Source organism: Microchirus variegatus (assembly GCF_963457635.1).
Source record: "Microchirus variegatus genome assembly, chromosome: 7".
In the NCBI taxonomy this organism is placed as follows: Eukaryota; Metazoa; Chordata; class Actinopteri; order Pleuronectiformes; family Soleidae; genus Microchirus; species Microchirus variegatus.
The window spans coordinates 5,943,130-5,956,346 of record NC_139808.1 but is presented as its reverse complement, the minus strand read 5'-3'; the positions used below and the strand labels follow the sequence as shown (position 1 = coordinate 5,956,346).

The following is a 13,217-nucleotide window of genomic DNA, read 5'->3' as shown; positions in this document are numbered from 1 at the left end:
AAGATCTGACAATTTTTTTGAAAAAAAAATGTTGGTCCAAAATTTGACAAAAATGTCATACTATACTATGTCGTCCAAAATCTGATCATTTTTTTTTAAATGTATTTTTTAGCCCAAAATGTGACCAAAACGTCATACTATACTTTGTCATCGACCTCAATGTCAAACTACACTATTTCGTCCAAGATCTGACAATTTTTTTGAAAAAAAACTGTTGGTCCACAATTTGACAAAAATGTCCTACTATACTATGTCGACCAAAATCTGATAATTTTTTGGGAAAATATTTTTTTTAGCCCAAAATGTGACCAAAACGTCATACTATACTATGCCATCGACCTCAATGTCATGCTACACTATTTCGTCCAAAATCTGACCTTTATTTTGAAAAAAACAAATGTTTTCCAAAATTGACAAAAACGTCATACTATACTATGTCGTCCAAAATCGAAACAACATTTAGAAAAAAAAAATTTGCCCAAAATGTGACCAAAACGTCATACTATACTTTGTCATCGACCTCAATGTAATACTACACTATTTCGTCCAAGATCTGACAATTTTTTTGAAAAAAAAATGTTGGTCCAAAATTTGACAAAAATGTCATACTATACTATGTCGTCCAAAATCTGATAATTTTTTTGAAATGTATTTGTTAGCCCAAAATGTGACCAAAACGTCATACTATACTTTGTCATCGACCTCAATGTCATATTACACTATTTCGTCCAAGATCTGACAATTTTTTTGAAAAAAAAATGTTGGTCCAAAATTTGACAAAAATGTCATACTATACTATGTCGTCCAAAATCAGATAATTTTTTGGGAAAATAGTTTTTTTTAGCCCAAAATGTGACCAAAACGTCATACTATACTATGCCATCGACTTCAATGTCATGCTACACTATTTCGTCCAAAATCTGACCTTTATTTTGAAAAACAGACTTTGGTCCAAAATTTGACAAAAACGTCATACTATACTATGTCGTCCAAAATCGGAAAAACATTTAGAATTTTTTTTTTAGCCCAAAATGTGACCAAAACGTCATACTATACTTTGTCATCGACCTCAATGTCATACTACACTATTTCGTCCAAGATCTGACAATTTTTTTGAAAAAAAAATGTTGGTCCAAAATTTGACAAAAATGTCATACTATACTATGTCGTCCAAAATCTGATCATTTTTTGAAATGTACTTTTTAGCCCAAAATGTGACCAAAACGTCATACTATACTTTGTCATCGACCTCAATGTCATCCTACACTATTTCGTCCAAGATCTGACAATTTTTTTGAAAAAAAAATGTTGGTCCAAATTTGACAAAAATGTCATACTATACTATGTCGTCCAAAATCTGATAATTTTTTTGAAATGTATTTTTTAGCCCAAAATGTGACCAAAACGTCATACTATACTTTGTCATCGACCTCAATGTCATGCTACACTATTTCGTCCAAAATCTGACCTTTATTTTGAAAAACAAACTTTGGTCCAAAATTTGACAAAAACGTCATACTATACTATGTCGTCCAAAATCTGAAAACGTTTAGAATTTTTTTTTTTAGCCCAAAATGTGACCAAAACGTCATACTATACTTTGTCATCGACCTCAATGTCATACTACACTATTTCGTCCAAGATCTGACAATTTTTTTGAAAAAAAACTGTTGGTCCAAAATTGGACAAAAATGTCCTACTATACTATGTCGACCAAAATCTGATAATTTTTTGGGAAAATATTTTTTTTAGCCCAAAATGTGACCAAAACGTCATACTATACTATGCCATCGACCTCAATGTCATGCTACACTATTTCGTCCAAAATCTGACCTTTATTTTGAAAAACAAACTTTGGTCCAAAATTTGACAAAAACGTCATACTATACTATGTCGTCCAAAATCGAAACAACATTAAGAAAAAAAAAAATTGCCCAAAATGTGACCAAAACGTCATACTATACTTTGTCATCAACCTCAATGTCATACTACACTATTTCGTCCAAGATCTGACAATTTTTTTGAAAAAAAAATGTTGGTCCAAAATTTGACAAAAATGTCATACTATACTATGTCGTCCAAAATCTGATAATTTTTTGAAATGTACTTTTTAGCCCAAAATGTGACCAAAACGTCATACTATACTTTGTCATCGACCTCAATGTCATCCTACACTATTTCGTCCAAGATCTGACAACTTTTTTTGAAAAAAAAATGTTGGTCCAAAATTTGACAAAAATGTCATACTATACTATGTCGTCCAAAATCTGATAGTTTTTTTGAAATATATTTTTTAGCCCAAAATGTGACCAAAACGTCATACTATACTATGCCATCGACCTCAATGTCATGCTACACTATTTCGTTCAAAATCTGACCTTTATTTTGAAAAACAAACTTTGGTCCAAAATTTGACAAAAATGTCATACTATACTATGTCGTCCAAAATCGGAAAAACATTTAGAATTTTTTTTTTTAGCCCAAAATGGGACCAAAACGTCATACTATACTTTGTCATCGACCTCAATGTCATACTACACTATTTCGTCCAAGATCTGATCTTTTTTTTTTTATGTATTTTTTAGCCCAAAATGTGACCAAAACGTCATACTATACTTTGTCATCAACCTCAATGTCATACTACACTATTTCGTCCAAGATCTGACAATTTGTTTGAAAAAAAAATGTTGGTCCAAAATTTGACAAAAATGTCATACTATACTATGTCGTCCAAAATCTGATAACTTTTTTTTCAATTTATTTTTTAGCCCAAAATGTGACCAAAACGTCATACTATACTTTGTCATCGACCTCAATGTCATACTACACTATTTCGTCCAAGATCTGACAATTCTTTTGAAAAAAAACTGTTGGTCCAAAATTTGACAAAAATGTCATACTATACTATGTCGTCCAAAATCTGATAATTTTTTTGAAATGTATTTGTTAGCCCAAAATGTGACCAAAACGTCATACTATACTTTGTCATCGACCTCAATGTAATACTACACTATTTCGTCCAAGATCTGACAATTTTTTTGAAAAAAAAATGTTGGTCCAAAATTTGACAAAAATGTCATACTATACTATGTCGTCCAAAATCAGATAATTTTTTGGGAAAATAGTTTTTTTTAGCCCAAAATGTGACCAAAACGTCATACTATACTATGCCATCGACCTCAATGTCATGCTACACTATTTCGTCCAAAATCTGACCTTTATTTTGAAAAACAAACTTTGGTCCAAAATTTGACAAAAACGTCATACTATACTATGTCGTCCAAAATCGGAAAAACATTTAGAATTTTTTTTTTAGCCCAAAATGTGACCAAAACGTCATACTATACTTTGTCATCGACCTCAATGTCATACTACACTATTTCGTCCAAGATTTGACAATTTTTTTGAAAAAAAAATGTTGGTCCAAAATTTGACAAAAATGTCATACTATACTATGTCGTCCAAAATCTGATAATTTTTTGAAATGTATTTTTTAGCCCAAAATGTGACCAAAACGTCATACTATACTTTGTCATCGACCTCAATGTCATACTACACTATTTCGTCCAAGATCTGACAATTTTTTTGAAAAAAAAATGTTGGTCCAAATTTGACAAAAATGTCATACTATACTATGTCGTCCAAAATCTGATAATTTTTTTGAAATGTATTTTTTAGCCCAAAATGTGACCAAAACGTCATACTATACTTTGTCATCGACCTCAATGTCATACTACACTATTTCGTCCAAGATCTGACAATTTTTTTGAAAAAAAAATGTTCGTCCAAAATTTGACAAAAATGTCATACTATACTATGTCGTCCAAAATCTGATAATTTTTTTGAAATGTATTTGTTAGCCCAAAATGTGACCAAAACGTCATACTATACTTTGTCATCGACCTCAATGTCATACTACACTATTTCGTCCAAGATCTGACAATTTTTTTGAAAAAAAAATGTTGGTCCAAAATTTGACAAAAATGTCATACTATACTATGTCGTCCAAAATCAGATCATTTTTTTTTTATGTATTTTTTAGCCCAAAATGTGACCAAAACGTCATACTATACTTTGTCATCGACCTCAATGTCATATTACACTATTTCGTCCAAGATCTGACAATTTTTTTTAAAAAAAAATGTTGGTCCAAAATTTGACAAAAATGTCATACTATACTATGTCGTCCAAAATCAGATCATTTTTTTTTAATGTATTTTTTAGCCCAAAATGTGACCAAAACGTCATACTATACTTTGTCATCGACCTCAATGTCATACTACACTATTTCGTCCAAGATCTGACAATTTTTTTGAAAAAAAAATGTCGGTCCAAATTTGACAAAAATGTCATACTATACTATGTCGTCCAAAATCTGATAACTTTTTTTGAAATGTATTTTTTAGCCCAAAATGTGACCAAAACGTCATACTATACTTTGTCATCGACCTCAATGTAATACTACACTATTTCGTCCAAGATCTGACAATTTTTTTGAAAAAAAAATGTTGGTCCAAAATTTGACAAAAATGTCATACTATACTATGTCGTCCAAAATCTGATAATTTTTTTGAACTGTATTTTTTAGCCCAAAATGTGACCAAAACGTCATACTATACTTTGTCATCGACCTCAATGTCATACTACACTATTTCGTCCAAGATCTGACAATGTTTTTGAAAAAAAAATGTTGGTCCAAATTTGACAAAAATGTCATACTATACTATGTCGTCGAAAAAGTCATACATTACTTTCATGATGATTTAAAAAAAAAAATAATAATAAAAAATTCCATTGAATATTAACCATAAACAGGATTTTTTGGTCTCATTGTATTTTGATTTAAATGTTTTTATATAGGTGATTTCCTAATAAACCTAACTTATTGTTATGATTACACTTTATGGTTAATATAATGATCATAAAATATTAAAATAAAGTCAGATCAAAAACCTGAAAACTCTAATTTGATCATATTATTAGTAGCAATAGCAACGTGCTACGCTACTCTACTCTAAACTTATGTCCAGACCGAAATATATTAACAGCTATTTGATGGATTGCTTTGAAAATGTGCACAGATGTCCACTTCACTCTGGGGATTAATGGTAATGACTCTGTCGTGGACTGAGCAATTAAAGGTCAACAGGGCACAGAGCGTTTGAAAAATGGGATATATTTCACCCCCGAAATTGAGAAAAATACAAATGAATGGCAAACAAGTAAAGTATAAAAGTGGTCTAAAGATAGCCCTCGTCCTCAGCTGTGCTTCTTGTTCAGTGGTCATTGGCAAATATGAGCATGCTAACACACAGTACATGCTGCACCTGGTTAATCAGGTCATTCCATGTGTGGCCGTCGATGTAGCCGTGCGGGGGTAAGGGTGTGTTGGGTCGTCCACTAAGCGAAAGGTTGGTGGTTTGATCCCTGGCATCTCCAGACCACGTCACCAAACTGTCCCTGACAGCTGTGAATGTGGGTCATAGTAATAGTAAAAGTAAATGTGCTTTGAGTGTAGAGCTGCAACTAACGATTATTTTCGTAATCGATTAATCTGTCGATTATTTTCTCGATTAATCGATGAATCGTTTGGTCATAAAATGTCATAAAATGTTAAAAAACGTTGATCAGTGTTTGTCAAAGCTGATAATGACGATGTTCTCGAAAGTCTTGTTTTGTCCACAAACCAAAATTATTCAGTTTTAATGATTTCTTTGTTATATGAAGTGAAGAAACCAAGAAAATATTCACATTTAAGAAGTAAAAACAATCAGAAATCTTGTTTTTAATCATGAAAAAAGCAAACCGATTATCGATTATCAAAATAGTTGCCGATAAGGTAAAAATGGACTCAATCATAACATAGTAATCAATATTCCAGCTAGCATGTTAGCGTTGCCACTGTGAGCATGTAAACACTGTGACGTTTACTCGACACTATGCTTTTCAATGAAATAAAGCAATCAGCTTTTCATATTCACAGTAACATGGAATCTGTAAAATATCTTCTGATTTTCTTTTTCCTTCCCCCCCTCCCTCTCTGTTTAGACCATGCTGACTGCCATCTCGATGAGTGCCATCGCTACCAATGGAGTAGTGCCAGGTGGGTGAGCAGACGCTGGCACCACACAGCCATCTCTGTTTGACGCTGTCCGCTTCGAAATTTCTTCTTTTCACTGATTGCTTTTGGCACGTTGCACCCGGCGCAGCTTGATAGCACCATGAAGCCTAAGTCTGGGATCTTGTGCACTTTAGCTTGTTGTTTACAACATTATTTACGCGAAATGACGCGTTGGCCGTATGCCATGAAATGTAGAAGTTGATGTGAGTGAATCTGTCTGACGCAGGAATGTACACATAAATGTTGTAATGTAACCACAGCAGTCGGAGCAGGATATGGTGGTTTCTTTTAAAAGCCTCTGAGCCACTGCAGTAGGTGCTTAAATCTGTCAAAAACTATACATACTATACTATTTCGTCCAAAATTTGACAATTTGTTTGAAAGTCCCAAATTTTACAAAAACGTCATACTATACTATGTCGTCCAAAATTAAAAAAAATAATTATAGAAAAAATGTTTTGGTCCAAAATTTGGCAAGAACGTCTTACTATACTATGTCGTCCAAAATGTGACAATTTTTTTGAAAACAAAAATTTGGTCCAAAATTTGACAAAAACATCATACTATACTATGTCGTCCAAAATTTTAAAAAGATTTATGGAAAAAAATTTTTGGTCCAAAATTTGACAAAAACATCATACTATACTGTGTCGTCCAAAATTAAAAAAAAAAATTATGGAAAAAATGTTTTGGTCCAAAATTTGGCAAGAACGTCTTACTATACTATGTCTTCCAAAATGTGAAAAAAAATTTGAAAAAAAAAATTTGGTCCAAAATTTGACAAAAACATCATACTATACTATGTCGTCCAAAATTAAAAAAAAAAATTATGGAAAAAAAATTTTGGTCCAAAATTTGACAAAAACATCATACTATACTATGTCGTCCAAAATTTAAAAATAAAATTATGGAAAAAATGTTTTGGTCCAAAATTTGGCAAGAACGTCTTACGATACTATGTCTTCCAAAATGTGAAAAAAAAATTGAAAAAAAAAATTTGGTCCAAAATTTGACAAAAACATCATACTATACTATGTCGTCCAAAATTAAAAAAAAAAATTATGGAAAAAAAATTTTGGTCCAAAATTTGACAAAAACGTCATACTATACTATGTCGTCCAAAATTTAACTCAACTTGGACAGTTGTACTGTCTAGAGCTGAAACAATTACTCGATTATTAATCGTTTACTCAACTACTTTGATCATCGATTCATCGCTTTGAAACTTTTTTCATTATCAATGCAAGATTTATTATCGTTTCTGCTTCTTAAATTTTAAGCTTTTCCAGTGTCAGACAAACACTGATTGACATTTTACGGACCAAACGATTACTTGATTGATCGAGAAAATAATCGACATATTAAATGATTATGAAAATAATTGTTAGTTGCACCTCTAGTACTGATTAATAGATTTTCTGTGAAATTATGTTGTGATCCAGTAACATAATAACTGTCATGTATTTGTGAATCGAAAATAAGAAAATGCATTTTACTTAATTCAGTTAATAATTTGTTCGTCTTGTTCACATTAGAAGAACATTTTGAGTGATGCATCGACCGATAAACGATAAAAACAGAATGTTGGACGCATGTAAAACATTGACATATTTACAGACACACACGAAACACTTTTTATTAACCCTGTTAATAATGTGTGTGTGTGTGTGTGTGTGTGTGTGCACAGCTGGAGGCTCCTACTACATGATATCCCGTTCCCTGGGTCCTGAGTTTGGAGGAGCAGTGGGGATCTGTTTCTACCTGGGGACCACCTACGCTGGAGCTATGTACATCCTGGGGGCCATCGAGCTCCTCCTGGTGAGAGAACATCCTCTGTGCTCTCGCTTCTCTCAGCCTGTCGATGTCTTTCATCAGAGTTGTCCCGTTGATCCTTATCTCAGTTTTATTGAGACTGGATTTGTTTGAGGGGAGAAAAACGACCAACGTATTTGATATGATTCAACGTTGACAATAATTAAAGGGTTTAAATAAGTTTTCTTTGAAAAACATTTCCCCTATTTGACATCTGGATTAGAGCGGCACTATATGGTAAAAAAAAACAAAAAACATTTTGGGATCATTTTTGACAGATATTGTGATTGTGATCATTGAATAACTCGTTTTATTTACACAATGAAGAACAAAAGCATGAAGGTTTTTATATTTTTAGAGTCTGTCAACAAACAAAACATGTTTTCTCTCCACCTTTTTTCGGTAACACTTTAGATTAGGGAACACACATTCACCATTAACTAGGTGCTTACTAACATATATAAGTAGCATATTAGCCCTTTATTAGTAATAGCCCTTTATTAGCCCTTTATTAAGCATGTCTTAACACCTTATTCTACACAATGTTATTCTACCTCTATTACAACATGAATTAAGATTTTTCCTACATGTGTTAATACGTGCTTAATATTTGCTAATAAAGGGCTAGTATGCTACTAGTATGCTACTTAAATATGCATTAGTAAGCACCTAGTTAGTAACGTGCTCCCTAATATAAAGTATTACCCATTTTATTATCATCAGTTTCACAAATGCTATATTTAGATGAATATCAAACGATGACCCTTACTTTGCCTCTGTTTTATTTTAAATGACAAATTGTGAATTAAAAGCGGAGACCGATCCCAGCGCAGCAGCGAGGTCGCCTCACGTCGATGTTGAGTAAAGTAGAGAGAACTCGTCAACCCTCCGCTGTGCAAGCCCACTTCAAATGACATCTATTTCAAGCTAAGTCGTCCGCGGTGTTGCTAGGCCACGACGAGCTGAAGGGAAAACACGACGGGACATCGTTGTCGTGTGCGGTTCGAGAGAGAGAGAGAGAGAGAGAGAGAGAAGGTTTGACCACTCGGATCTCAGCGTTTCTGGTGTTTTGTCGTCGAACCGCAAATGACGCACTTCACCGTTTTTGGTCACGGCGATAACACAAATGTCACAAATTGTGGCCCCTGAATGTATCAAAGAAAACTGATGCCAGTGTTGGACTTGGAATTGAATACAAAAGGACTTTGCTATTTCTCTGACTGCATCATCTTAAAAGGATTTGGTCTCTTTTCTCCCTTTCTCACATTCTCGTTGTAATGCAAATCAAATTAAGCACAAACAATATAATCTAAGCACAGGTTCGTCTAATCCGCAGTGGCAAAAAAATGATGTGTTGCATAACAGCTGGCAAATACAGCGCAGTAAAAGAAATAATAAATAAATAAAAGTGAACCAGCAAATGTGACAGAGCCACTGAACCAACATTAAAGTCGGCGATGCAAAGCCTCACAATGTGGAAACAGAGTCGCTTCCCCCTCAGATTATTTCTCTCCTCGCTCTGCTTTGAAGCTATTTTTCTCCGGCAGCGTGTTCGTTCTTTCGTCGAGGATTCTGATAACTTGATGAAATGCAGGGATCCTTCATCTCCGTCTTAATTTCTCTCCTCCTCCTCCACCTCCTTCTGTTTTGCACCATATTCTTCTTCTTCTGCTGCTGCTGCTGCTGCTGCAGCTACGTGAAGTAATGGCTAATTATGCAAATTCATACATTAGCAGGAGCTCACGACACTGGCGGAGTAACCATTTTTTTTAAAATGTTTTTTTTTTTTTTTTTTAATGTGAAAATACTCGTCGTCACTTTGCTATGCTGTTACCAACATACTAGAGACAGTGTTGTTTTGTAATTCACCTTGTGGATATGCCCGAGTTTGATCACGCCGAGAGGTTAATTCTGTCTTCTGGGTCAAAGCTGGCTCAGTTTCCATTGTGAAATAACAACAATCCCTGCAGAATTGTGAGGAGGGGGTGGGGGGGGGGGGGGATCTGAAGAAGGCTGATTTGAATATGTTTCATCTTTTTCCGCCCGAGCTATGAACACAAACTGCTGCTGCTGCTGCTATTTTGGGAAGCAAGATGGGTTCACAGTGAAGCAGGAGATTTGTTTGCCTAGTGATACGCTGTTCTTAGCATCGCTCTGTTCATGCTACATGTCCGAGCAAAGCTTGGTCCCCTGATATATTGTACTGTAATATTGCTCTTTATGGAGCTGTGACCAAATAATTGAATAAAAAGGAGAACGAGAGAGAAATTCCCATGCTTATGTAACGGACCATCGGCATGAATCATCCAAAGCTGATGGCAGGATAATTAGGGGTTTACTATTTTATATACTATTCTTAGATTGACCCACAATAACTGTGTAATAATGGCGGTTAATTTTTGCCGTATTAATACCGCGCTCGAGGTCTTTAATTAAGCCAAATTGAAAGAGCAGCCATTATTTATGTGCGGCGCTTCAGGCTCCAGCAGAGAAGTGTCAATGTGAGCATCACATGCCCTCACACTTCACAGAGTTGTCCTCCTCCATCACCTCATACCTCTCCGCCTCTCTCACCTCGCTCTTTTTATTAAATTTCTTCTCCTTCTCCTGCTTTTTTTAGCCAGTGTAAAATGTATTAAATGCCACAGTAAACAGTGAGCAGAGGAGGAGGAGGAGGAGGAGGAGGAGGAGGTGTGTGACCTGAAATCTGACAGCTTTATATCCCCAGACAGGACCAGGGAGAAGTGAGGAGGGAAAGTAGATGACTTGTTCTCCCTAAACCGCTGCCACTAAGATGTCATTGAGCTACAAGGACATTGTGTGGAAGAGAAAAAAAAAAAAAAAAAGCAGGTGGACGTTCCGCGGATGTGCTAATGTCAACAACAAATTAATCTCGCTCTCTCTGTCTGTCTTCCTCAGATCTACATAGTTCCCCAAGCGGCCATCTTTCCCTTGGAGGGACTGGAAGGTGCCGAAGGGGAGGCGGCCCTGCTCAACAACATGAGGGTTTACGGAACCATCCTGTTGACGTCCATGGCCACGGTGGTGTTTGTCGGCGTGAAGTATGTCAACAAGTTGGCCCTGGTGTTCCTGGCGTGCGTCATTCTCTCCATCCTGGCCGTGTACGCCGGGGTCATCAAGACCGCCGTGGAGCCTCCTGTGTTCCCGTAAGCACAGATACGGCCTTGAGCACACACACTACCGGTCAAAAGTTTGGGGTCACCTGGGTCCAATTTGTTTGTGTTTTCCATTAAAAGTCACACATTTATTCATCAAAAGAGTTGCAAAATGAATAGGAAATATAGTCAAGACATTGACAAGATTATAAATAATGATTTTCTGATCTTTCGTCAGAGAACCAGCAAAACTGTTTTCAGCTGTGCTAACATCATTGCACAAGGGTTTTCAAGGGTTTTCTAATCATCCAATAGACTTCTAACGCGATTAGCAAACACAATGTAGCATTAGAACACTGGAAATGGGCCTCTATACACCTATGTACATATTCCATTAAAAAAACAGACGTTTGCAGCTAGAATAGTCGTTTACCTGATTACTGATTCATTTAATGTTATATACATTGGAAAAAGTGCTTTTCCTTCAAAAATAAGGACATTTCTAAGTGAGCCCAAACTTTTGAACGGTAGTGTAGGTGCTTACTAACATTATAAGTAGCATACTAGCCCTTTATTAGCAAATATTAAGTACTTATTAACACCTTATGTTGGGAAAATCTTAATTCATGTCGTAATAGAGGTAGAATAAAGTTATGTAGAAGGGCTAATATGCTACTTATTTATGTTAGTAAGCACCTAGTTAATGGTGAATATATGTTCCCTAATCTTAAGTGTTACCTCACTATCTACATCAGTATATATGATATTGATAAATCAAAACAACATCTTTTCCTGTAGATATATTGGTGTTTTAGGCTTGAGTCTGACATGTCAAATCTGTAGATCAGGAGGTACAGTGGGTGGTCTTCTAAACCAAAAGCTCTATATCGGATTCTTTTTAGTTTGAATTTAGATTTCTTGGTCAGAAAGATGTGCACCAGTGAGTGCAGCAATGCTCCAGCAGACATGTCGTGTCTCTCGCCCTCACAGCGTGTGCGTCTTGGGGAATCGCACGTTGGTGTGGAAGACCTTTGACGTGTGCGCCAAGACCATGGAGACGGCGAACGGGACGGTGACTACCCAGCTGTGGCGCATGTTCTGCGACTCGCCTCTCCTCAACGCTACCTGCGACAAGTACTTCGCCGCCAACAATGTGACCCAGATCCAGGGCATCCCAGGAGTCACCAGCGGAATCCTGTCAGGTTGGTTTCGTGCAGCCGGGGCTTCACAGACGAGTGTGTGCTTTTTGTTAATCTGTAGGCAAACGCAATGTACACAGAGTTGTTCAGATGACATTGTTATGTACAAAATGGTATTTAAAGATCTGTTTATAATATTTAAATTAGTAATAATCAGTCTGATTACAGTAACCAAAATGTCGCCACTTTGAAATCTATAAACATTATCATTTTTGGCCACGTTTGTCTGATTCTCTGAGTGCTTTCTCTCATCATTGCACCATTGTGTAGATAAAAAGCTATTGATTTGCATGAGAAAATGTGTTTACTGTACAGTTCGTATGAAGCTATAAACCAAAAACACCCCGCTTTGCAATTTATGACATTTTTCAACCTCGCCAATGTGAATTTATGTCGTAATATAAAGGTAATTATTTTTTGCTCAATGCAGATAAAGCCCTTACATTTCCCTGGGCTCACTTAAAAGAAGAAACTGGAAAAAGCCTTGAGTCTAAGATTCAGATTTTTCGAACCAACGTCAACAAAAACAGTTTGATGTTGACACAAGCTGCCCTTCAACGGCAGAGTGAATTCACATAAGTGAAAATACACATCTTTATATCGACTCTACCCATGTTTTTATGTTTAAAAGGGCTTCCAAATGACAACGATAATCCTCTCACCCGTTCACAGAGAACCTGTTTCCGAACTACTATGAGAAGGGAGACCTGATTTCCCGGGTGAACATGGACTCAGTGGAGGACCAGGACGATCCTCTGACCAACGCTAACCGCTACGTGTTGGCTGACATCACAAGCTTCTTCACGCTGCTCGTGGGCATCTATTTCCCCTCTGTGACAGGTGAACGGACATTTTTTATATATTTCTTCTAAACAGAGGTCAAATTCACTATCGTGAATCGGTGCATGTGCAGCAGCTAAATCTATGTGTAGACCTAAAAAATTATGAAAATTTAAAAGCCAATAATCT

The 13,217-nt window shown here is 35.7% G+C and overlaps 1 protein-coding gene across 4 annotated transcripts in view; it reads left to right on the top strand.

Moving 5' to 3' along the window:
• The window catches only part of slc12a5a (solute carrier family 12 member 5a), a gene marked incomplete at both ends in the record, with an annotated part of 196,152 nt that overhangs the window by 166,020 nt on the left and 16,915 nt on the right, over window positions 1-13,217 (top strand). For all 4 annotated transcript variants that reach the window (XM_083892741.1, XM_083892740.1, XM_083892743.1 and 1 more), the window contains 5 exons: window positions 6,049-6,103; window positions 7,809-7,939; window positions 10,853-11,100; window positions 12,040-12,251; window positions 12,921-13,088. In XM_083892741.1, coding sequence (XP_083748867.1) covers window positions 6,049-6,103; window positions 7,809-7,939; window positions 10,853-11,100; window positions 12,040-12,251; window positions 12,921-13,088 — 814 coding nt within the window. The remainder of the gene's footprint in view (window positions 1-6,048; window positions 6,104-7,808; window positions 7,940-10,852; window positions 11,101-12,039; window positions 12,252-12,920; window positions 13,089-13,217) is intronic.